At 37.3% G+C, this 24,205-nt stretch overlaps 1 protein-coding gene across 3 annotated transcripts in view; it reads left to right on the forward strand.

The window, feature by feature from the left end:
- DMD (dystrophin) overlaps nucleotides 1-24,205 on the forward strand; it is a 2,041,544-nt gene that overhangs the window by 1,044,281 nt on the left and 973,058 nt on the right. For all 3 annotated transcript variants that reach the window (XM_087871305.1, XM_087871306.1, XM_087871307.1), the window contains one exon: nucleotides 19,190-19,340. In XM_087871305.1, coding sequence (XP_087727431.1) covers nucleotides 19,190-19,340 — 151 coding nt within the window. The remainder of the gene's footprint in view (nucleotides 1-19,189; nucleotides 19,341-24,205) is intronic.

Genomic DNA, 24,205 nt, shown 5'->3' on the forward strand with positions numbered 1-24,205 from the left:
AGGAGCTGGCAGATGTTATCTCAGAACCATTGTACCATATCTTTCAAAAATCCTAGATGCAGGCTTGGACTATAAAACAATGAAGGTAAATAAAAAGACTTTTTGCCTACTGTTGAAGAGTGGATACTGAAAGTAACGAACTTAGCAGAAATGGTGAAAATTTCAGCATATTTGAAGGACTATACACAAGAAAGATACGTATAGGAATGGAGAAGATGGATTGATTATATTCAAAATAAGTATCAGACAAGAAAATATCAAATAGCTTATGAATGAACGTTAAGTATTAGAAGTATTATGTTATCTATAGTGGAGTTAAGGTTTCAGGGGGGGATTTAGTAGTCTGAGGATAGATAGGTTAATTTAGCTTATGATTGTTAATTGAAATACCTTGTATTTTGCTCTGGGAAGTCTGGGGGGGAGGGGAGGGAAAGGGTGGGGAGAATATTGGGGGGGGGAATCCTTTTTTTCTGTAAAACTTTTCAATAAAAAAAAAGAATGCTGCAATGGGCATAAATGTGAGGATGATCATAAGTGTGAGGACCGGTCAAAAATGTGAGGACCTGTCAGAAATCACTTTTTTCAGCCCTCTGGGTAGTCCCTATGTGCATATGGACTACTCAGAGGGCTGAAAAAGTTATTTTTGACCGGTCCCCATACTTTTGACCAGTCCTCGCACTTACAACTGTCCTCACATTTTACATTTTGCACCCTATCTTTTCACCGTGATGAAGAGAAGTAGTTGTGAAATGAGTGACATGGTTGTTAAGAATGCTGCAATGGGCATAAATGTGAGGATGGTCATAAGTGTGAGGACTGGTCAAAAATGCGAGGACCTGTCAGAAATGACTTTTTTCAGCCCCCTGGGTAGTCCCTATATGCATCTGGACTACTCAGAGGGCTGAAAAAGTTATTTTGGTGAGTAGTCCCTATGCACATAGCCATGCCCACCCGGTCACATGACCAGCTAGCCATGCCCACCCGGTCACATGACCACCAAGCCACGCCCCCAACTAAGCCACACTCACAGAACGAGTTGTTAAAAAAATTGAATCCCACCACTGAATGGAATAGAATGGAATGGAATGGAGCAAGGTTTCTCTTCCCCGCCCCCATTTACTCTTGTAGGAGACGTTTCTTTCCTGACAGAGAGATGGGAGGGAGGGAGCGAATGGAATGGAATGGAACGGAACAGAACGGAATGGAGTGGAGCTAAGTTTCTCTTCCTCACTCCCATTTGCTCTTGTAGGAGCCGTCTCTTTCCTGACAGAGAGATGGGAGGGAGAGAGTGAATGGAACGGAATGGAATGGGATTCAGCAAGGTTTGTCTCCCCCACCCCCATTTGCTCTTCTAGGAGAGAAGGGAGGGAGAGGGAGAGGGAGAGAGAAAGATGGATGGATGTTTTTTTTTTATTGAAAAGTTTTACAAAAAAGAAAAATATTCCCCCTCCGTTCCCCCCGCCCTTTGCCCCCCTTCATCCCACCCTCCCCCCGACTTCCCATTTAATCAAACATAAACTAGATTAATCTACTTATCCTCAAAGTACTACCTCCCCCACTGACACCTTAACTCCACTATCGATAACCAAATACTTCTAATACTAACCATCATTCATAAGCTATTTGATATTTTCTTGTCTGGTACTTATTTTGAATATAATCAATCCATCTTCTCCATTCTGATACATATCTTTCTTGCGTGTGGTCCTTCAAGTACGCCGAGATTTTCGCCATTTCTGCTAGGTTTGTTACTTTCAATATCCACTCTTCAATAGTAGGCAAAGAGTCCTTCTTCCAATATTGCACTACCAGCAGCCTAGCTGCTGATATTAAGTTCAAAATCAATTTAGTCTCTGAAACTGTACAATCCGTAATTATACCCAATAGAAACAATTGAGGAGTAAATTTCAACCTTCTTTTCAAAATATTCTGCATCACCCACCAAATTTTTATCCAAAATGCCTTGACTTTTTTACAAGTCCACCATATATGATAATAAGTTGCGTCATTACATTCACATCTCCAACATTTAGCTTGCAAATTCGAGTACATACATGATAATTTCTTAGGATCTAAGTGCCATCTATAAAACATTTTATAAAAATTCTCTCTCAAATTTTGTGCTTGCGTAAATTTAACATTTCTGACCCAAATCTTTTCCACGTTTCCATCATCACTGGTTCCTGAAAGTTTTGTGCCCATTTAATCATACAATCTTTAACCAATTCAGTTTCTAAGTCTATTTCCAGTAATGCGTTTTACAACCTTTTAATATGCATCTGACTTTGATCTCTAATCTGTTTCACCAAATTTTCTTCATTTTGCATAACCCCAATTTTTTGATCCTCCCTCCATCTAGCTTGGAGCTGACCATACTGAAACCAAGTAAGAATTATCCCTTCTTCTTTTAATTCATCTAGAGATTTCAATTGCAACTTGCCTCTTTCCAAAAGAAGAAGCTCTTTATAAGTAATCACCTCTATTCTTTGCTCTGTACTTATATTTTCTATTACATGTCTGAGGTTTGCCCATATAGGTATCTTGTAGTTCAGTTTATATTGGTATTTTTTCCAAACCCTCAACAATGCATTTCTAAGTATATGACCCTTGAACACTTTATCCACTTTTTTTTCATACAACAAATAAGTATGCCATCTATATAACAAATCATAACCTTCTATATTTAACATTCTTTCTTCAGTTAAGTTAAACCAGTCACTAATTTGTGATAAAGCTGCAGCTTCATAATACAATCTTAAATTAGGCATTTTAAGGCCTCCTCTCTCACGTATATCCTGTATAATTTTCAATTTCACTCTTGGTTTCTTCCCAGCCCAAATAAAAGTATTAACCCCTTTCTGCCATTCCATCAGATTTCCATCTTTTTTAAGCACTGGTATCATTTGAAACAAAAATAAAAACCTAGGTAATACATTCATTTTTATTGCTGCTATCCTTCCCAGTAATGATAGTTGTAACTTTTTCCATTTTTCCATTTCTTTCTGTACTTTTTGCCAAAGAATTTCATAATTGTTTTTATACAATTTCGTACTCCTAAATACTTAACCTTTTTAACTACTTCAAACCCCGTTATCCTCCCTAACTCTTCTCTTTGAGTTATAGATAAATTCTTAATTATTATTTTTGTCTTGTGTAAATTTACTTTGAATCCAGATACTTTACCATATTCAGCTACCATATCCAACATATAGGGAGCCACTTCTATAGGTTGAGATAAAGTAAGAACCAGGTTGTCTGCAAATGCTCTTAATCTATAATCCTGCTGTCTAATTACAATTCCTTTTATTCTGTCAGAATCACGTAGCTTATTCAGCAAGACTTCTAAAGTTAAAATAAACAACAGTGGCGACAATGGACAACCCTGCCTCGTACCTTTCTCAATTTTAAACACATCTGTTAAACCTCCATTGATTATTATTTGTGCTGTTTGTTCCTGATATATTGCTCTAATTGAATGTGTGAAATACTCCCCAAAGTACATTTTTTCTACTATTTTAAACAAAAATTGCCAGTTCAATCGGTCAAATGCTTTCTCTGCATCCACGAATATAAACGCTGCAGGGACCTGGTTATTTTTCTCCAAATATTCCAATAAATTTATAATTTGCCTAACATTATATTTAATCTGTCTCCCTTTTATAAAGCCTGATTGGTCATTGTGAATAATTTGTTGCATAACTGGCATTAATCTATTCAATAGTATTTTAGCAAAAATTTTGTAATCCGTGTTCAAAAGTGAAATTGGCCTAAAATTTTCAGGTTTGGTACAATTTTGATCTTCCTTTGGAATCAATGAAACAAAAGCTGTTCTCCAAGAGGGTGGGACTCCTCCCCCTGATTGAATTTTACAAAATAGAGTTTTTAGCGACTCTACCATTTCAAGCTGTAAGTTCTTATAATAAACAGCTGTTAGGCCATCTGTTCCTGGAGCTTTCCCTATTTTTAACTGCTTAATTGCCGCAACAATATCCTCCGAAGTTATTGGTTGATACAATCCTTCCCTCTGTTCCAACGTAAGTTCCAAAATATTCCCTTCCTTTAGATATCTATCTATATCTATACCTTGTATTGAGTCACTAGCATATAGCTTTGTATAAAATTCCAAAAAAGCCTTTTTAATCAAATTCTGTTGGTAAACTTCCTTACCTCTATATTCTATCTTACTAATGACTCGTGCTTTCTGTTTTTTCCTCAACATGTAGGCCAACCACCTACCTGGTTTATTGGAATTACAAAATGTATTATGTTTAGCATATTGTAAACTAGTTGCCACCTGATCAGCCATTAACATATTGAATTGCCTTCGTAGTATGTTTATTGTTTCTTTTACTTTCTTATCTCCTGGATTAGATATAAGTAATTGTTCTTTCTTTTTTATTTCTTCCTCTATCTCTTTACGCTTCTTCTGTTGTTTTGATCTATATTTATTATTTATATGTATTAAGATACCCCTCATATAAGCTTTACTAGCATGCCAAACCATTTCCATAGGAGTACCCTTATTCATGTTAATAACAAAAAATTCTCTCATCTGTTTTTTAAGCTCCTTTACATTTTCTTCATATCTAAATAAGTTTTCATTCAACCTCCAAGACCTCCTTTCTCCCCTCTCCTGTTCAAATTCAATCCAGACTGGACTATGATCAGTTAAAATTCTTGGAAATATCTTCGTCTTCTTCACCCTGGAAATAAAATCATTTGTGATTAGTATAAAATCAATCCTGGAGAAGGATTGATGTCTATCAGAAAAAAAGGTAAAATATTTTTCCTCCAGGTTGCGTTCTCTCCAGATATCTCTCAATTCTATATCTTCCATCATATCAAAAAAAGATTTAGGTAGTTTTGCATGTGCTGAAGTCTTTGATAAGCTTTTTTAAATCTTTCTGCATATCAATTACTCCATTCCAGTCACCCATTAGTATAAAAGATTTATAATCCCACTGTATTATTTTAGTATGTAAAAATTTATAAAACTTGTCTTGTTGCTGGTTAGGGGCATATATTCCAATAAGAAGCATTTTTCCAGACTGTTTCAATAACTCAATTGCAATATATCTTCCTTGATCATCTGCCTCAATTAAATTAGCTGATAGTCCTTTCCTTACATATATGATTAATCCATTTTTCTTCTCCGGCACTGATGCCACAAAGTTTGTACCTAATCTTGAATTTATCAAATATTTTTGGTCTGTAAATCTAATATGTGTTTCTTGTAAGCAAATAACATCGTTGTTAAATTGTTTCAAGTAGTGAAATACTTTCTTTCTTTTTTGTGGAGAGTTTAGGCCATTAACATTCCAAGATAGGAATTTAGTTGCCATCTTTAGCCTTTCGAAGCCTTGAAAGCATCAGCTGAAGCTCCTCCTCCACCTTACTCTTCGGCCTAGCTCCCCCCCACTGCTTCTGTTTTTTGTATTACTTGAGATGAATCTTGAGATTGTTGCCCTTTTGGTTGTTGTTGTTGCAATTTATAAGTTGCTCGGGTCAGTCGTTGTGTTTTCGGCTCTCCATTCTTAGGTGGTTCCAAGGTTGGGGGTAAACCCCCAAGATCCAAATCTTCTTCCATAATAATTCCTCCAGCTGCAGCTTCAGCGTAGGGTTGTATCTGTTTTCCATCTTTTCCTTGTTGTATCATCTCCATTTTCTTCCTCCCCCCCCCCAGTGAGGATCGGTATCCAGCCTGTAACACGTTTACATAAAAATCTTTTGCCTTCCAAATTGTGTTTAATCGGTATCTTTCTCCTTTATAAGTCACTATTAGACCAGTTGGAACATCCCATCTATATGCCACCTGTTGATTTCTCAACTCATTTACCAAAAAGCCAAAGTCTTTCCTGCTCCTCAATATCTTTGGAGGAATCTCTTTCAAAACCACCACCTCCTGCCCAGCCACCTGAACTTTATTATTGTAAGAAGCTTGTAAAATTTCATTTCTGATCCTCCTAGTTGCAAAATAAATCACCACATCTTGTGGCAGCTGTCTTTGTTTTGCCACCAGGAATTAACCCTGTAAATTTTGTCAATTTGAATTGCCACATCTTCTGGTTTTTCTTTAATTATCTCAGCCATAGCATCAGCACAAATGTCTTTTAAATTTTCTTTGCTATTTTCCTTCAGGCCTCTCAGTCTCAAGGCAAACTCCATAGATCTGTATTGTAATATTACCAATTCATCATCCACTTTCTCTGTTCTAGTCATGACATCATCCATTTTGCTCTCCAGATTTAAATTGGCTTCATTAATTTCTTCAACTTTCCCATCAAGCTAGATAACAAGATTTGAGAGTTCTGATACAGCAAAGACAATATCATCTCTTATTTTATCATGCTCCTTTGCAACTGCTCCCTTGATCGAACCTATATCTTCCTCTATTTTCTTAAATTTCCCTTCAACAAGTAAAGTTAAATTGTTCATTGCTTCTTTCATTGCTATTGCTTGATTATTCATGGCTTCTTTCATAGCTTCCTTAAAATCATTAAGTGCTGCGTCTTGACTCTGGGTCTGGCTCTGTGAATCAGCTGGAAGTTGTGCTTTCTGTGTCACCACTGACACAACTGGGGAGCCTCCCCCTCCTTTAGCAACTCCTGGTTTCACTTGCTTAGAAACCATTTTCTTTTTCCTTCCCCCCCTTTTTTTCTTTAAAAGCGAAAAATCTTTAAAGATGTTAATTTAAAGTCTCTGAGTTGCCAGATAAAATAGTTTTTTTCCCCTTGTTCTCTTCCCTCCGCACTCTCCGTTCCCAGCAGTTAATATGCAGCTAATCCACTCTCCCAGCGCAAAGTTCTCAAGCACTTTCGTTTCAGGCTTTCACTTTCAAAGCCCTGACAAAGACGCCATCTTCTGCCTTCAGCTCAGGATTCAGATCGAAACAAAGTAACTTTGGAGTTAAGCTCTGTATTTTTAAGGCTTGTTCTCTTGTTTTCCGCTCTGCCTGCGCTTGGGATCAGTCAAACTCACGTTTTAAAAGCAGGATTGGATCGCGGCTTCTCGCCCTGCTTTTGCAGGGACGTCCTGGCTCCGGAGCTTCTTGGAGGGCTGCCTGAGGAGCTCACACCCTCCAAGCCTCTGGAAATAATCCAGAGGGCTTTCGGGGGGTTCTACTCTCACCCACTGGCTCTCCTCTCCTTCTTTTCCCGAAGGAGAGTTTTTTCAGCTGTTTGACAGCTGATTTGCGCTGTCAAAACGGCTTTTACAGAGACACAGGGCTGGCGGTCATAAATGACCATCCACAGAGCCTGCAGTGCCAACCGGAAGTCAAAGATGGATGAATGTTGATTGTAACCTCCTTGGGGCTGAGAAGAATTGCTGCATAATTGAGTTTTCTGAAGTGGACCACTAGACTCGTAAACAATTTAAAAAATGATCTAGTAAAAAGAAAAGTCAAACAAAAGCAAATAAAACACTCCCAGGAGGAAAACAAATTAAAGTTTCATTTGTGTGTATTATTTAATGGACTGCTAAATTGGCAAAATGGACTGCTAAATTGGCCACACCCACCCAGCCATACCCACCCAGTCACATGACCACCTAGTCATGCCCACCCAGTCACATGGCCACTTAGCCACAGCCACCCAGTCACATGGGGTGCCCAGCCACATCCACTTAGCCAGTCCGGCCCTCCAACAGTCTGAGGGACCCTGAAGTGGCCCCCTGTTCAAAAAGTTTGAGGACCCCTGTTCTAATCCAATCCCCTGCTCAAGCAAGAGACCTTATATCATTATAGGCAAATGGCTGTTCAATCTCTTGTTTACACAGGCTTGTGGTGGGACATAAACAGCAATTAGAAGAAATAGTATGGTTTGCAGTTGATAATTAATGTCTCTAGGTTTTCATCACAGAATTTATATATATTATAGTTATATCCTGAGACCAAAATGAGGACCCAGATTATGGGGGCAATAAACTGACTTTGTATAAATATACAAAAGTATGAAGGCTATTGCTTAACGCATTGTAAGCCGCCCTGAGTCTCCGGAGAAGGGCGGCATATAAATCAATTTTTTTTAAAAAAACCTATTGTTGATATATAAGCATGTCTCCTCCCTTCTTTTTACCAGATGTTTCTGCAATTCTGTCTGATCATTGAATCTGAAACCCTGGGATATGCAGGCTGCTATATTCAATTGATTCATTTAACCAGGTTTCAGAGAAGCATAGGACTGCTTAATTGTAAAAATCAGAATTGTATCTGTTTAAAAGGAGTATTTCATCCATCTTATTAGCAAGTGAACATATGTTGTTTAGGAAAATTGAAGGCAGAGGAGTTTTATTTCTCCTATTCCTTAATCTATTTAAAATCCCCGCCCTTTTACCTCTCTTTCTTCGCTTCTTCCATTTGGTTTTTTTGGTAATCCATGGCTCTGGGGAAATTGCTTCTTCCTGTGTTAGAATCTCCTCTGGGTTTGTAAAGGGGGGGGGAGAGATCACAGAAAGCTGCTCCTTAAAGAAACATTGCTTAATTTTTATCAGATAGTCTCGTGAGTAAGAAATCCGTAGTGAGTCACAGAGAATAATTAAAAACAAAGAAACCATTAGAGAGCATTTCACCGAGGCAGCCTTCGGCGGCACCATCTTGGATATTTATTTATTTTTGGTCAGCCTGTCAATTGCCACATCATGGAGGATACCGCCTGACAGGATCTCCCTCAGCCAGGGTCCCATCTATCATCCGGACCCACAATAGTTGCATTTGACCACGTGGCAGTTGAGCGGAGACTTCTGAATGAGCAGAACTTCTCCTCTGGTGTTATTCAGACGATACAGGCTGCCAGGCGACCATCCACGACACATATTTATGATGCCACTTGGCGGGCCTTTTGTTAGTGGTGCACCAGATGGAACGTTGAGGCCATCAGGGTCTCCGTTCCACAACCGTTGGACTTTCTTCAAGATGGTTTGGAAAAGGGGTTGCCCCGTTGACTCTACGTAGGCAGGTAGTGGCTCTGGCTTCAGTTTTGTCCTGCGGAGTGAGTGACTCGATAGCACAGCACCCAGAGGTGCGGAGGGGCCACCAATTTAAGGCCTATGGTGGTTCACAGGTATCTGACTTGGGATCCTTCTAAAGTGTAACAGGCACTCACTAAAGCTCCTTTTGAACCACTCAGGACTGTACATCTGACCTTTTAAACTTATAAGGTGGTTTTTCTCATGGCCATAACATCAGCCAGGAGAGTATTGGAGTTAGCTACACTCTCCTTGAGAGAGGAATTATGTATTTTTCACACAGATTGAATTGTATTGTGGTTGGACCCTGCCTTTCTGCCCAAGATCAACTTCTGGTTTCATCGGGCACAGGAGTTGATTTTGCCGAATTTCTGCCCTAATCCGTCTCACTCACTCACACTCATAGAGAATGTGTATGGCACACTCTGGATGTGCAGAGGGCCTTGCATATATATATAAAAAGAACAAAGGCTTTCTGGAAGACAGAAGCACTTTTTGTGTCCTACTTACCGGGCACTATGGGGCAGAAGCTTTTAGCTTCCGCAGTAGGCAGGCTGCTCAGGGTGACTATTGCCAGAGTTTATGACATACAATCCTTGCTGAGACCTAGGGCAATCACTGCCCACTCCACCAGAAGTGTGGCAACTATGGCAACCTGGGCAACATGAGCTTCTGTTGAAGAGATCTGCCAAGCAGTGACTTGGATGACTCCGTCCCCGTTCATGCAACATTACAGGCTGGATTCTTACATCTTGGTGGAGGCCGCGTTTGGCAGAAGAATCTTACAGCGGGTATTGGAGACACCCAGCAACCAGGACCAGACAGGTACCCACTCATGAGGACAACTGCTTTAGTAAGTCCCATGCTTGGAGTCTCAAGTCCCCTATAAGGAAAATGGGTGTTGATCCTACTTGACACACACTTTTTCTGGAAAGGAGGAGAGACTCCAGCCCCACCCTAAGGAGGGGTCTGGTCCAGGGCATCTTTGGGGTGTCATTAAAGGTGTGGCATCCTGAGACATCACAAGGACATCGTTGAAAATGGGAGGAGTACCAGAGGGGGCGTCTCTTGAAATTACAACCCAGTCTGTAGAGCTAGAAGACGGAGTGAATCCCATGCCTGGAGTCACTCCTGCCCTCCAGAAAAGGGGTGTTTCAGGTAGGACCAACACCCATTCTATCTCTAACTCCCCTGACTGGATGACAATCAGCTGTTTTTGACTTTTACACTCTGTGGAACCTTGGAATTGGGAGCAGGGGAGCCATCTACTGGACGAAGAAGATTACTGCAACTTGTAAAATTCAAAGGAAAGTGATGAGAGAAAGTAAACAACATCTGGAAAGCTACTTGATCTTGACTTTACCTTAGTAGGTGATTTGGATGCTGGGAAATATTTACTGAGCTTTTTGAAGATTCATAAGGCAAATTAAATTAAACACTAAAACTTTATTGGAACTGTATTCTGAAAAGCAGATTTGAAAGATTTGAAGAAACTTGGTGAGCTAAATTGGATTTGGGTTATAAACATCATGTGAAAAAAAAAGAAAAGATAAATAAGACTTTAAAACCTGGACAATTGGAAAGTGTAAATTGGAAATTATAAAGACTGAAAAGCATAAATTTATAGTAGTTAAGGATTAGAAATGTAGGAGACTTGGAGGAATAACTTGGGGATTGACCAAATCTTATTAACAATTGATTTTTTTCTGGCATTTTCGGATATTGGGATACTGGGATATTAGAGGTATATTAACTTGTTATAAAATGACCCAGCAGGAGACAATAAAGTTTTATGAAGAAATGTTAGAAATAGTGACAAAGAATTATAAGAAGTTGACGGGAATATTTAAAGATAAAAATGTGAAAGTAGAAGGCTCTCAACAAATGGTGGGGAAAGATGAATATAACACACAGAAGACAGCTGAGAAATTAGAAGGAGTGGTGGAGGGGACAAAGCAAAATAAATTACAAAAAGATAAAAATAACTTAAAAGCAGATAAAAATACTGAAAAGACAGCAATAATAAATACTAAAAATCAAATAGACAATCCCTTAAAATCTTAGAATAGAAGGGGGGAGGAGAAAGGAAGTTATTTCAAAAATAATGAAAGGGTTATGGATGGATATTCAAAAGATGCAGCAGAAGGAGATAAAAGGTAAGGCAGAAGGAACAATCAGTCTGTGTAAAAATGCTAGAAAGACATATAGGATTCCAAGAGAGAAACATAAAGAATCACCAAAAAATCAATAAATGATGAAATTCTAAAAAGTCTGAGAGATGATGGATAGAGATATAATATTTTGCAATATAGTAACAATATTGAAAATCAATATAAATAAGTGGAAAGTTAGAATTGAGAAAATAATAGCACATATATAGATACATAATAGAATTTATTATAAACATAAAGATGGTGGAAGGCTAAGACTAGGTATAGCTAAAGGTATTATTACGATTAACAGGATATAAAAATATATTGGAAATTATAGTTTTCAAGGACTATAAATTAAGAGGACTGATTAAATCTTATTGACAACTGGTTTTATTGGTGTTTATAGAAAATTGAGATATTGAAAATGTGGTGGAACACTGAGTGATATTTATAACTTTAAAATATTAGGGGCTAATAAGTATATTGTATAAAGAAATGTTATTGATGTTTACATATACTTTTGGAGAAAGTGATAAAAATCATAAAGAGAATAGTATTGTTTAAAGATAATGAGGTAAGAACCCCCAATAAATGGGAAAAATAAAGAAATAAGTATAAATTGGGAAAATAGTATAATATAGATAGATACATAGAAGATTACATTAAGGTTAGATTAAGAAGAGTACATTAAGGTTAGAAGTTGGAAGATAAAAATTCTGTATATGTAATTGTATTATTACTGTGTGAAAAATATGTTAACCCAATCATTACATTGTTCCTAAAAAATGTTGGTTGTTAAAGAAAAACTGCAAATAAAACATATACAAAAAAAGAAAAGAAATTTCATTGACAATGAGTTATCAGCTGTGATGCTTCTATAAAAACCAGTAGACTTTCTGTATTTGTATTCTGGATTTTTTTTAAAAAAAAGAATCCTTGTATCATTTTATCAAACTTGGACATCTTGAAAGCTAATGTTTCAAATATTCCAAAAGTACCGTATTTTTTGGAGTATTTTGCTGTGTGTTATATAGCGAATGTTGTGGTGGGGGGGAGGGAGGTTGATGCAGCACCAATCAACTGTTTTAGAATGGGCTGTGGCAGGGGTGAAATCTACTTACCTTCCCTACCAGTTTGGAAGTGCACACGTTGCACAGACACGCTTGCTCCACTTGTGTGTGCATGCATGTCACAGGTGTGTGCGGACTCTCTGAGCATGCACAAACCCTTCTGTGCATGCACAAATCCTTCTGCGCATGCTCAGAGGGTAAAAAACAGGTTACTTCCTGGTTAAAACCAGGAAGTAATGATGACCAGGCGAGTGGGCGGAACCTCGTGCTGCCATCGCTACCGGTTTTCCGAACCACCCACCGCCATCGTTACTAGTTCGACCCAACTGGTCTGAACCAGTAGCATTTCACCCTTGGGCTGTGGCAGCGGTGCTAAATGGGCCGCGCCGAATGGGCCATGCTGAACATGCTGCGCTGGTGGTGAATGGGCGGAGTCCAATGATTTTTTTCATTCTTTTTCTAAATATAAACAATATTGATTGAAATTGAATAACATTGTAAATGACTGTTTAGGTCATCAGATCCATTCCCTCAACACTGCCAGTGATATAGATAGAGGGCTATAGGAAAGCAGCAATTATTTTAAGCATATAACTCAGGTTGAAGAACCATTCTAAAGTCTAGTCTTCCTGAGAGAATTACGATTTCTGTGACTTGAGAAGAGTACCTGCTTCTGATGGTTCACTGGCAAGCATTGAGCTATTTGCTTTGACTAAGAATCTCCCCATTCCACTTCCTATTTAGTAATAGTTTGGCATGCTTTAGTTCACTATAGTGGTATAAGAAATGGCAGGTTAAGAAGAAGAAAAATAGATATCTAAATTTTCCATTATCTTCCTCCCTATAAGCCTCTTCCTCAGACCAGAGTGCTAATTGGGTAGAATTTAATTCTTCCATTTAGTTGATGTATATACTACTATTGAAAGCACTGCTGTATTATTTGGTTCGCAATACATATACTGTAATGAGTTCTACATGGAACAGCCTTTGGAGAGTATCCTTAAGCTTCAGCTGGTTTGGAATGCTCCTGTGTGAACAGTTATATTAGCCCTTAAGGTGGCACATATTATATCTCTGCTTCCCAAGCTGCACTGGATGCCAGTTTGTTTTCAGGTGCAATTCAAGATGCTGATTTTTTTATCTTTAAAGCAGGGATCTCCAACCCTTGGCAAATTTAAGACTTGTGGACTTCATTTTTTTATTTATGCTTGAACTTTTTATGCTTTAATTATTTTATATATTATATGCTACCCAAAGCCACATTTTGTGAGATAGGAGACTATATAAATTTGTTAAATATTCAGCATACTTAAAAGACCAGACTCAAGAGACTTATGTATGGGAGTGGAAGAATTGGATAGATTATGTGCAGAATAAATACCAAACCAGGAAGTACCAGATAGTTTTTAGCTAAATGTTGTATAGAAATATATAGTTTATAGGGGGCAAAATAGCTTATTGTGATGTAGAAATTTATAGTGCACAGGGAGGAGAATAGAGGGGTGGTAAAGTATGATATAAAACAATGTGGATGGATTTCACCTTGGGGAAGTCATGGGGAGGGAGGGTTTGGGGGGGTTAGGGAGGGATGGGGGGAGGGAAAATGGGGGAAAATTGTTGTTTGTAAAACTTTTTCAATAAAAAAAAAGAATTTCATTCAGAGATATCAACTGATAAATGATTTCTAAACTTTACAATGATTTTCTTTCAGGGTAATGATGATTTGATAGCTGACCAGCTGCTGTAATGTTGTAATACTGTAATGATGATGCAATGATAGGAATGAGTCAGCAGGGTTATTTGACTGTTACCACATTAAGAGTCTGTATTATAAAAAAAGGCCCTGATGGGGTGTATCTCTCTCTCTGCGTATGCTTCTGTGCTGTAATCACTGATTGCTGTTTGTTTGAGAATGTGTATGTATAGGAGTCTTGACTCCTCTACCTCTTTCAAGTGATACCAATTGGCCCAGGAAAAGATTTTTTCAAGGATCTCAACAAGACAATAATGAAATACATTTGGCAAGGAAAGAAGGCCAGAATTAAAACAAAATGTTTACAGGATACTAGGGAGAAGGGAGGCCTTAGGTTTACTGGACTGGAAGCTATACTACAAGGCAGCATCACTAAATTGGATCAGAGAATGGATAGACTTAACAAACAGGAGAATGCTATATTTAGAGGGATTTGATCTGAGTCAAGGTTGGCATGCCTTTCTGTGGGAAGGCACAGACAAGCAACATGGGTATTTCCAGAGACACTTAATTAGAGGCTCACTATACAAAACGTGTCAAGGCATCAGAAAGCAATATTATAGTAAAATCCCACGATGGCTGTTGCCCATGGAAGCCCTAATTTATCCAAATACCATAGAAATAGGAAAGATGAGGAAATATCAAGAATTACTGAGCAATGAAGGGAACTGATACACGAGACAAGAATTGGAAAGGCGGGGTATAGTTATTGATTGGTGGCCATACCTTCAAATAGAGTCAAGATTCATAGCAGACTAGATACAATATGGATTTCAAACCAATCCGAATGAACTGGATAAAATATTAAAAGGCATTGATAACTAAAATTTATGGATATTTAATGAAGTACAAATTAAAGGAGGAAACGGTGAAAGAAAATATAATAAGCTGGGCAAGAAATATAGGTCACAACATAGAATTGGATAAATGGGATAAGCTATGGACAGAAAATCATAAGATGACAATGTCGATCCCATACAAAGAAAATCTATACAAGATATTCTACAGATGGCACCTCCCACTGGCATGCTTGGCTAAAATGTTTCCAAATACATCACCAATGTGTTGGAAATGCAAGTCACAAAAGGGGTCATACTACACCATCTCTGGTGGTCTTGTAGAAAGGCGCAACACTACTGGCAAGAAATCAAGAAAATGATTGAAAAAATAACGAAGCAAAAGGTCGAAATGAAACCGGAATTTTTTTTATTTGGAATGACCACACCACAATATACTAAAGAGATAAAATACCTTATTATTCACATCCTGACAGCGGTATGCATAGTGTATGCTCAAAATTGGAAATCAGAACTATTACCAACAGAAGGAAAAATAATTGCAAAAATAACTGAATGTGCAGAAATGGATAGACTCACTAAAGAGCTCCAACAGAAGGAGGGTACCGATTACTACATAGTTTGGCAAAGATGGTACTCATGGCTAGAGGGAAAGATAGGGCCAGTAAAATAAGACACTAGGAGAACCTAAATAAGAAGCACAGAAATAGGCACATGAGGAAAACTGTAGGACAGTATATATAAATAGTTAGTACAATTCATAGAAAGCTACATTTGGATATGCATAAATGTGTCAAAGTGCAAACAAACAAATATGCAAATTGTTAAATAAAAAAAATAACAGGTGAATTAGAAAACAACCACCGATGCGATAGTTTCTTAGGAGTTAGTCGATAGACTTCTTTTTTTTTTTTTTGGTATTGTATCAATGTATACGTGTTTATATGTATTTGTGTTTTATGTTTGTTTGTGTTATAAAATAAAAAATTATATATATATAAAAAAGAGAGAATGTGTATGTATATATTGTAGATAAACCTCCATGCAATTTCATGAAAATACATGGAATTGATGTTAAAAAAAAAAACAGCCATACTGTTGCCTGTATGCTCATATTTATATTTATTGTATATATAACTGCAACGTTGTGTATCACTGGGCTGTATATATGCCAAACCCCATACAAACATATTTCCCTTTCTTGACAGTAGATAATCCCTTTTATTACATAATTCCCATTTTTAAGTAACTTGAACTACATCTTCTCTTTCTTAATTGGATATTCCCAAATGGAATTGTTTATTTTTTTTTAGTTACATATCAATTAGGATTACAGCCATCCTAATTCTGGATTATGCAACCTATGGTCAACAAGGAGTTGAAAACAAACCTGTTTCAGTAACTAAAATCAACTTAAATTTATGCACATCTGCATAAAATTAATTGGGAGAAGGATAACTAATAGGGACCTAAACTGATAAGGAATTAATTTATCATATTTTATAGTTTACTAGATTATATACAGGGGTGGGTTCTAATTTTTTTTACTATCGGTTCTGTGGGCGTGGCTTATTTTGTGGGCGTGACTTGATGGTCATGTGACAATTCTTTAGGATTTAGCAGAGGTACTGGTCTACCAGGCTTTTAACTGGTAGACCAGTAGCCCCAGACCCCCTTGGGATCAACCTGCAGCCCTCCCCTGCCTCCTAAGGCGGTGGAGCGTGTGGGGGGGGGATGCTTTTCAAGAAGTCACAAGGAGGGCTGAGAGCTGGTTTCTGTCCCACAAGTACGTAAGAAAATATAAAATTGAAAAGGAATACAGCAATAGAGAGGGATGAAGGAAGGAGAAGAGAGATGGAAGAAGGAAGGAGAGAGAGGGAAGAAAGAGAAGGGAGGAAGGAAGGGAAGGGAAATTAGAGTAGGAGTGAAGGTAAGAGAGGGAGGAAGAGAGGAGGAGAAGGAGAAAGGAAGAGGAAGTAGGGAGGAAAAGAAGGGGGAAGAAAAAGTAAGAAGGAAAGAAAAGAGAGAGGTGGTAGGTTTGAGGAGAAAGATTGCTGTACAATAAAAAAGATGAAATGGAAGAAAGGCAACCGCAAACAAATATAAAGATATTAAGATAAAGAATGAATTGTTAAACTTTAAAGAATAAAAGAGAAGTTTAGTTTAGTTTAGTTTATTTGATTTATATACCGCCCTACTCCCGAATGACTCAGGGCGGTGAACAGGCACAAGATAAAAACACATAAATACAAAATTTAAAAAACAGAATAAAACTGAATTAAACAATTTGGCAGAAGACAGAATTAAAACACCCCAATAAATTAAGAATGAATTAAAATTTGCGTATTAAAAAGGGAAAAATATTAATATTACAAATATTAATAAATAGCAATAATTAGAAACACACATACAAACATACAATGTATTTTCTTTGAACAGAATATTTGGCCGGTTCACAAATTTAAACAGTGTTTAGTCATTTCAATTAAATTTACAATTTCTATATTTCCTTTTTGCCATATTTATTCCTCATCTATTTTTTTTAAAAAACCAATATTACCCTTCATCCTCATCTCTAATCTTAATCAAATTCAATTTTTCCCTTCTATTCTATATTATACCCCTTCCCATTGTCATCTATTTTTATATCCATCCTCACATTGGTTAATTATGTAATATTACAGTTGTTTAATACAAATTCAACATTTTAATATAAATCAATTAGTTATATAACTATCTTTTTTGTATATTAATCAATATGAACATGAATATTCCAATTATTTCCATCCAATCCAATTTCTTACAAATCAATTAATTATATTTACCAATAATAATAAATCAAATAATTTCCCCCAGATATTCCTCCAAACCACAACTTAACCATTTCTGCTTTCAACACAATATACAATTAATAGTATCTCAATTATTACAATTCCCTAGTTAAATAGAGCTTTTTTTCTTTTGTGTTTTAAAATCTTGAACTCTCCTCTTTTGCCCTAAATTTCCCATTGTTTGCACCTACCTGTTTTGGTGAGGAAAAAGAAAAAAAATCTGCCTCTTCCTAATTTTCCAACGTTGCAGCAAACAGCAAAGCCAACAGCCTGCTTTACTTTCACTTTTGCTTTTCAGCATAGCTAGGGAAAAAAACAATCTGCTCCAGCACTCTTTGCAGCAAGCAGCAGAGCCCTGCGCAAAACAGCTGAGAGCAAATCAGCTGAGAGTCGGGAGGCCGATCTAATCAACTGGCTAATTAGCCTATGGTGAAGCTGAAAGGAGTTGTTTTTTCTTGCTGTTTGCTTGCAAGGAGGTAACTGCACAGGCCAAAGGGTAGGGGCCACCCTCCTTGCCACTTAGTGCCTCCCTGCCGCCCCCTTTTTCCTCTAGCACCCCCCCTGCCACCCCCCTTGCCTCTTACCGCCCCCCTAAGGCATCCCACCGCTCCCCAGGGGGCGGTACCGCCCACTTTGGGAACCACTGGTCTACTCTTTTATTTTCTTTTAACACTGATCAGCTGTAGGGCGGCCCTTTGAAGCCCCGCGGCAAGAGTTTAAACAGTTTTTTCCTCTCTAGCCGATCAGCTGGGACTCAGGAGGCAGCAATAGTTTGGGGGTGGGGCCAAATAAAAGGTAAGACTAACACAGGGGGGCAGGGGGGCAGGGGGGCAGAACCGGTTCGGTGATATCATATCGTCACCGCTACCGGGTCAGCCGAACTGGGAGGAACCCACCACTAATTATATAGTATTGCTTTTGTACTTCTATATTTTCCCACATTCCCACCCTTTGTTTAGGCTACATTTATTTTTATTTCTTAATTAAAATACACAATGTATGAAGTTAGCTGACTGTGAGAACAGTCCAGCTAGATCAGAAACATTAGACTAAATATCTGCTTTACATCACATTTTTAACATGGCCAAGCTTTTTGTCAGTGAGGTAGTACTACATATGTTCTTGCCCGTTAGGTAATTGTTATGCTTTAGTTCTGAATACATTTCTTTGAACATAAATATATGTTAGGGTGATCTGGATTGGGATTTCTATTAAAAATGAGGAGAAATTATATTCCTTTCCTTAATTTTTTTTTATTTTATCACATTGACAAACGTTAAAAGATCCGCTGCATGATTCTTGTAGAGAGAGAAGAGAATTATTCACATATTAATTTTATAAATGTAAATTTTAAATAAAACATGTCCATAGAATAGCAGGAAAATGTGTACATTTTTGTATCTGTTGAAACATAAATATTATCTATTTATTTTGTGGCATTCATATATCTCTAAATTTTGTGACATCATTTTCCAACATCAGTTTTAACAAACTTTCTTTCCATTTTTTTCAATTTTTAAATAAAGAGTAACCTCACTATATTATTACTAAAAATATAATTTTTTTGGATTGCTGCTTGCAATATGCTAATGTCCTAATAGCATTTGCTTTTTTTCTACAGAAAATTTGACAAATCATTGGAAAAATGGAGAAATTTCCATCATGATATGAAGAATTTTAACCTCTGGCTAACCGAAATAGAACAAACTTTAGCTAAAATAAGAGTAGAAACTGATGATCCAAATGTTTCTAAAAGCAAGCAATACATCCAGGTATGATTCCTTATATTTTTATTGTATGAATGCTGATACCTATATATGTACTGTTTAATGTGCATAGATATAAACGTGTGTATACATGTATGTATGTATGTATGTATGTATGTATGTATATGAGTGCGTGTATAGATAAAGATAATATAGATACAGATGTGGAACAGATAGGTTGGGGTAGATCATTCTGGAAAAAGTCTGCCTATATAGATAAGAGTTAACATTGAATTGCTGGAGTGATTGTATGTGTGTTGCACATTGCATATGTTTTCAATTTAGCCTCATCATTGATTCAAAATTTGCAACTCCAAAATCTTTTTGCTTTATTTGTCAATTTTTCCTTGATTCTAACAAGAGAATGTGAAAATCATGAGTTCCTATGAAAAATTGTATGGAAGAGTGGTAAAACTGGTTGTTTTTCACATTGTACAGGTTTTTTATTAAACTCATAAAACATCAACTTTCTTTTTCAAGTGATTACCACAAACCCATATTTTTAAATAATTTTACCTATTGTTATGCGGCTACTATAGCTTCTTGAAGCAATCAAACAGATCAAACTGTTGTCATGTTCATGGATAGGTTTTTGACCACATTTGGTTTCACAAATGGATAGACCTTTTGCATGAGCTACCCTTCCTTGAATCTCCCTCCCACAATTTATCAAAGGAAAAGAAAGAGGCGAAAAATATAACAATTGTATCTACTGTATTTCCTGGGCACTTAAGTTATAAAATAGTAGTCAATTCCTCTTAGTTAAAAAGAAAAAGTTCACTATCCATCAGTTACAGATTTTTTTTTTGTACAGATGTATATGTATTAATTTCAAATGATGAAAATAATCCTTAGCATTACTCGTAAACATTTTTTGGTTATATGATCAATAGATGAATTGGGCAAATGATAAGATGCTTGATTTTAAATGCTCTGACATTCAAACACACTGATGGTGCTTTAATTCTCTAAAGTGTTCTTCCATTGATGTCAGTAAAAATCATAGTTAATGGATAGTTTGATATATTTGAGCAGTAGCATTATGTTATTCTTCTGTAACCTTTAGAAAGAAATATGTTTTAGAATACTTCTATTTATTATCTTCTTTTAAACATTTATAGGACAACACTCTTCTATTTTAAGTTTTCTTTTCTTAGACAAATGCATTTCAGAATTCATGGTAAAAGTTACAGAAATGTGAAGAACATAAATTTGGTATTTTAATGTTACAATATAAAATGACTTAAAATATATCAATATGCTTTGTCATACTGAACTAAATCCAACATTACACAAATGGACTTCTGCTCACTCAATTTCCCCCCAAGTTTCACTGCTTTGCAACCTGCTGTGCAATGTTGGTATTCACTGCAAGTTCATTTATTTATCACTTAAGATAGGAAAAATTAAGAGACATATAGATATAGGGAAGAGAAGAAAGCTGAACATGTTCTCCTGAAGGAGAATTTCTTAACTCAGTTTTTTATCACCTTTTAGGCTCATTTCTAAAAATCATTATCATTTTTCCTTTAGGTAGAAAGAAGTACTAAAGTTGAATTATGAATTCTGAGAGCATGTATCATGTGCTTAATTAAAGCTGGTTAATAAAACATTTTAATTGAATTTCTAATATCTATTTTTTTAAAAAAATGGAAATGTTATCTACGTCCCTTTCTGGACCGGGATGCCCTGTGCATAGTCACTCAGGCCCTTGTCACGTCCCGTCTAGACTACTGTAACACTCTCTACATGGGGCTCCCCTTGAAGAGCACTCAGCTCCAACTGGTCCAGAATGCGGCCGCGCGGGTGGTTATGAGGGTGACTCGGTGCACCCATGTAACACCCCTCCTGCATGAGCTGCACTGGCTCCCGGGGGTCTTCCGGGTGCGATTCAAGGTGTTGGTCACCACCTTTAAAGCGCTCCATGGCTTAGGACCGGGGTATTTACGAGACCACCTTCTGCCACCAACAGCCTCCCACCGGCCAATATGCTCCCACAGAGAGGGGCTCCTCAGGGTACCGTTGGCCAAACAGTGCCAACTGGCGACACCCAGGGGGAGAGCCTTCTCTGTGGGGGCCCTCTGGAATGAGCTGCCCCTAGAACTCCGTCTTAGCCCCGACCTGCGTACCTTTCGCTGCGCCTTGAAGACCCTTCTGTTCCAGCAAGCCGGGCTGGCCTAATACAAATTTTATAATGGGTGTATGTGTGTTTTAATTTGTGGGCCAAATTTTTTATATATTCAATTTTAATTGGTTTTAAATTTTGTAAATCTGTGTGTTTTAATATGGCTATACACCGCCCTGAGTCCTCTGGGAGAAGGACGGTATAGAAATCTAATAAACTCTAAAGTCTATCTTGGTAGCCAAAATGGTGGGCTTATAGACATTGCCTTCATGGCAGTGGTGGGATTCTGCCGGTTCTAGGGGGTTCAGCCGAACCCTTTGTTAAATTGCTGGCTCACCCCGCCCCTTGCCCCTCCCCTCTGCACCACTATTTATTGCCAATAAATAGTGGTGGGCGAGGGGCGGGCGAGCCAGCAATTTAACAAAGGGTTCGGTGTTTTTTTGTGATTTTATTGGCCCGCGAAGCTTCAGCATCGGCTAATTAGCCCTTGCTTAGATCAGCTCCTGACTCTCAGCTGATTTGCTCTCAGCTGTTTTGCTCAGGGCTCTGCTGCTTGCTTGCAAAGAGTGCTGATTTTTTCCCCCCTAGCTAAGCTGAAAAACGAAACTGAAAGTAAAGAAGGCTGTTGGCTTTGCCGTTGCTGCAATTGGAAAATTAGGCAGGCAGATTTCTTTTCTTTCTCCTCACCAAAAAAGGTAGGTGCAAACAATGGGAAATTTAGGGGAAAAGAGGAGAGTTCAAGATGTTAAAACACAAAAGAAAAAAAGCTCTATTTAACTAGGGAATTGTAATAATTGAGATACTATTAATTGTATATTGTGTTGAAAGCAGAAATGGTTAAGTTGTGGTTTGGAGGAATATCTGGGGGAAATTATTTGATTTATTATTATTGGTAAATATAATTAATTGATTTGTAAGAAATTGGATTGCATGGAAATAATTGGAATATTCATGTTCATATTGATTAATATACAAAAAAGATAGTTATATAACTAATTGATTTATATTAAAATGTTGAATTTATATTAAACAACTGTAATATTACATAATTAACCAATGTGAGGATGGATATAAAAATAGATGACAATGGGAAGGGGTATAATATAGAATAGAAGGGAAAAATTGAATTTGATTAAGATTAGAGATGAAGATGAAGGGTAATATTGGTTTTTTACAAAAATGGATGAGGAATAAATATGGCAAAAAGGAAATATAGAAATTGTAAATTTAATTGAAATGACTAAACACTGTTTAAATTTGTGAACCGGCCAAATACTCTGTTCAAAGAAAATACATTGTATGTTTGTATGTGTGTTTCTAATTATTGTTATTTATTCATATTTGTTCTCTTTTATTCTTTAAAGTTTAACAATTCATTCTTTATCTTAATATCTTTATATTTGTATGGGGTTGGCTTTCTTCCCTTTCATCTTTTTTATTGTACAGCAATCTTTCTCCTCAAACCTACCACCTCTCTTTTCTTTCCTTCTTACTTTCTCTTCCTCCCCTTCTTCTTCTCCTCCCTACTTCCTCTTCCTTTCTCCTTCTCCTCCTCTCTTCCTTCCTCTCTTACCCTCATTCCTACTCTAATTTCCCTTCCCTTCTTTCATCCCTTTCTATTGCTGTATCCTTTTATGCATATGGACTACTCAGAGGGCTGAAAAAATTATTTCTGACTGGTCCTCGCACTTTTGACCAGTCCTCGAACTTACGACTGTCCTCACATTTTACGTTTTTGCCCTATCTTGTCACCATGGTGAAGAGAAGCAGTTGTGAAATGAGTGACACGGTTGTTAAGAATGCTACAATGGGCATAAATGATGACCTGTCATAAGTGCGAAGACCGGTCAAAAGTGCGAGGACCAGTCAGAAATCACTTTTTTCAGCCCTCTGGGTAGTCCTTTTGTGCATATGGACTACTCAGAGGGCTGAAAAAGTTATTTTTGACTGGTCCTCACACTTTTGACCAGTCCTCGAACTTACGACTGTCCTCACATTTTACGTTTTTGCCCTATCTTGTCACCATGATGAAGAGAAGCAGTTGTGAAATGAGTGACACGGTTGTTAAGAATGCCGCAACGGGCATAAATGTGAGGATGGTCATAAGTGCGAGGACCGGTCAGAAATGGCTTTTTTCAGCCCTCTGTAGTCCCTATGCAGATAGCCATGCTCACCGGTCACATGACCAGCTAGCCACGCCCACCCAGTCACATGACTACCAAGCCACACCCCAACTAAGCCACGCCCACAGAACCAGTTGTTAAAAAAATTGAATCCCACCACTGCTTCATGGGATACCAAAATACCTTAACAGAATTGTGAAAGTTATAGGGTGAAATTCAGTTATTCCTCATCAATATATACATTATGTATTAACATGATTTTTATATATAAAATTTCTGACACAGTACAAGGCAGAATCAAATTAACAGCTGTTCTGCCCCAGCTACGGACCCCAAAGAACGCAGCACACACAAAGTCCGTTCAAAATACTTAATTAGAAAATACTTAATCAGTATTTTCAGATACTGATTAAGAATATGGATATTGCTTAAAATAAAACCCAAGCACTTTTTTCTGAACCAAAATTGATTTTTGAACCAAAATATGTGATCTTCAGGGTATTCTGTTGATTAAATGAAATTTTTTTACTAAAGAAAATTTCTCCTATTAAGAGGTGTTCCTTTGGAGTTGATTTAAGGTTTGTGAATATAACACTATTTGTTTATTGTTAAATTTATTTGCT

This window comes from Pantherophis guttatus, chromosome 5 (assembly GCF_059756535.1).
Source record: "Pantherophis guttatus breed Tessera chromosome 5, ASM5975653v1, whole genome shotgun sequence".
Taxonomy (NCBI): Eukaryota; Metazoa; Chordata; class Lepidosauria; order Squamata; family Colubridae; genus Pantherophis; species Pantherophis guttatus.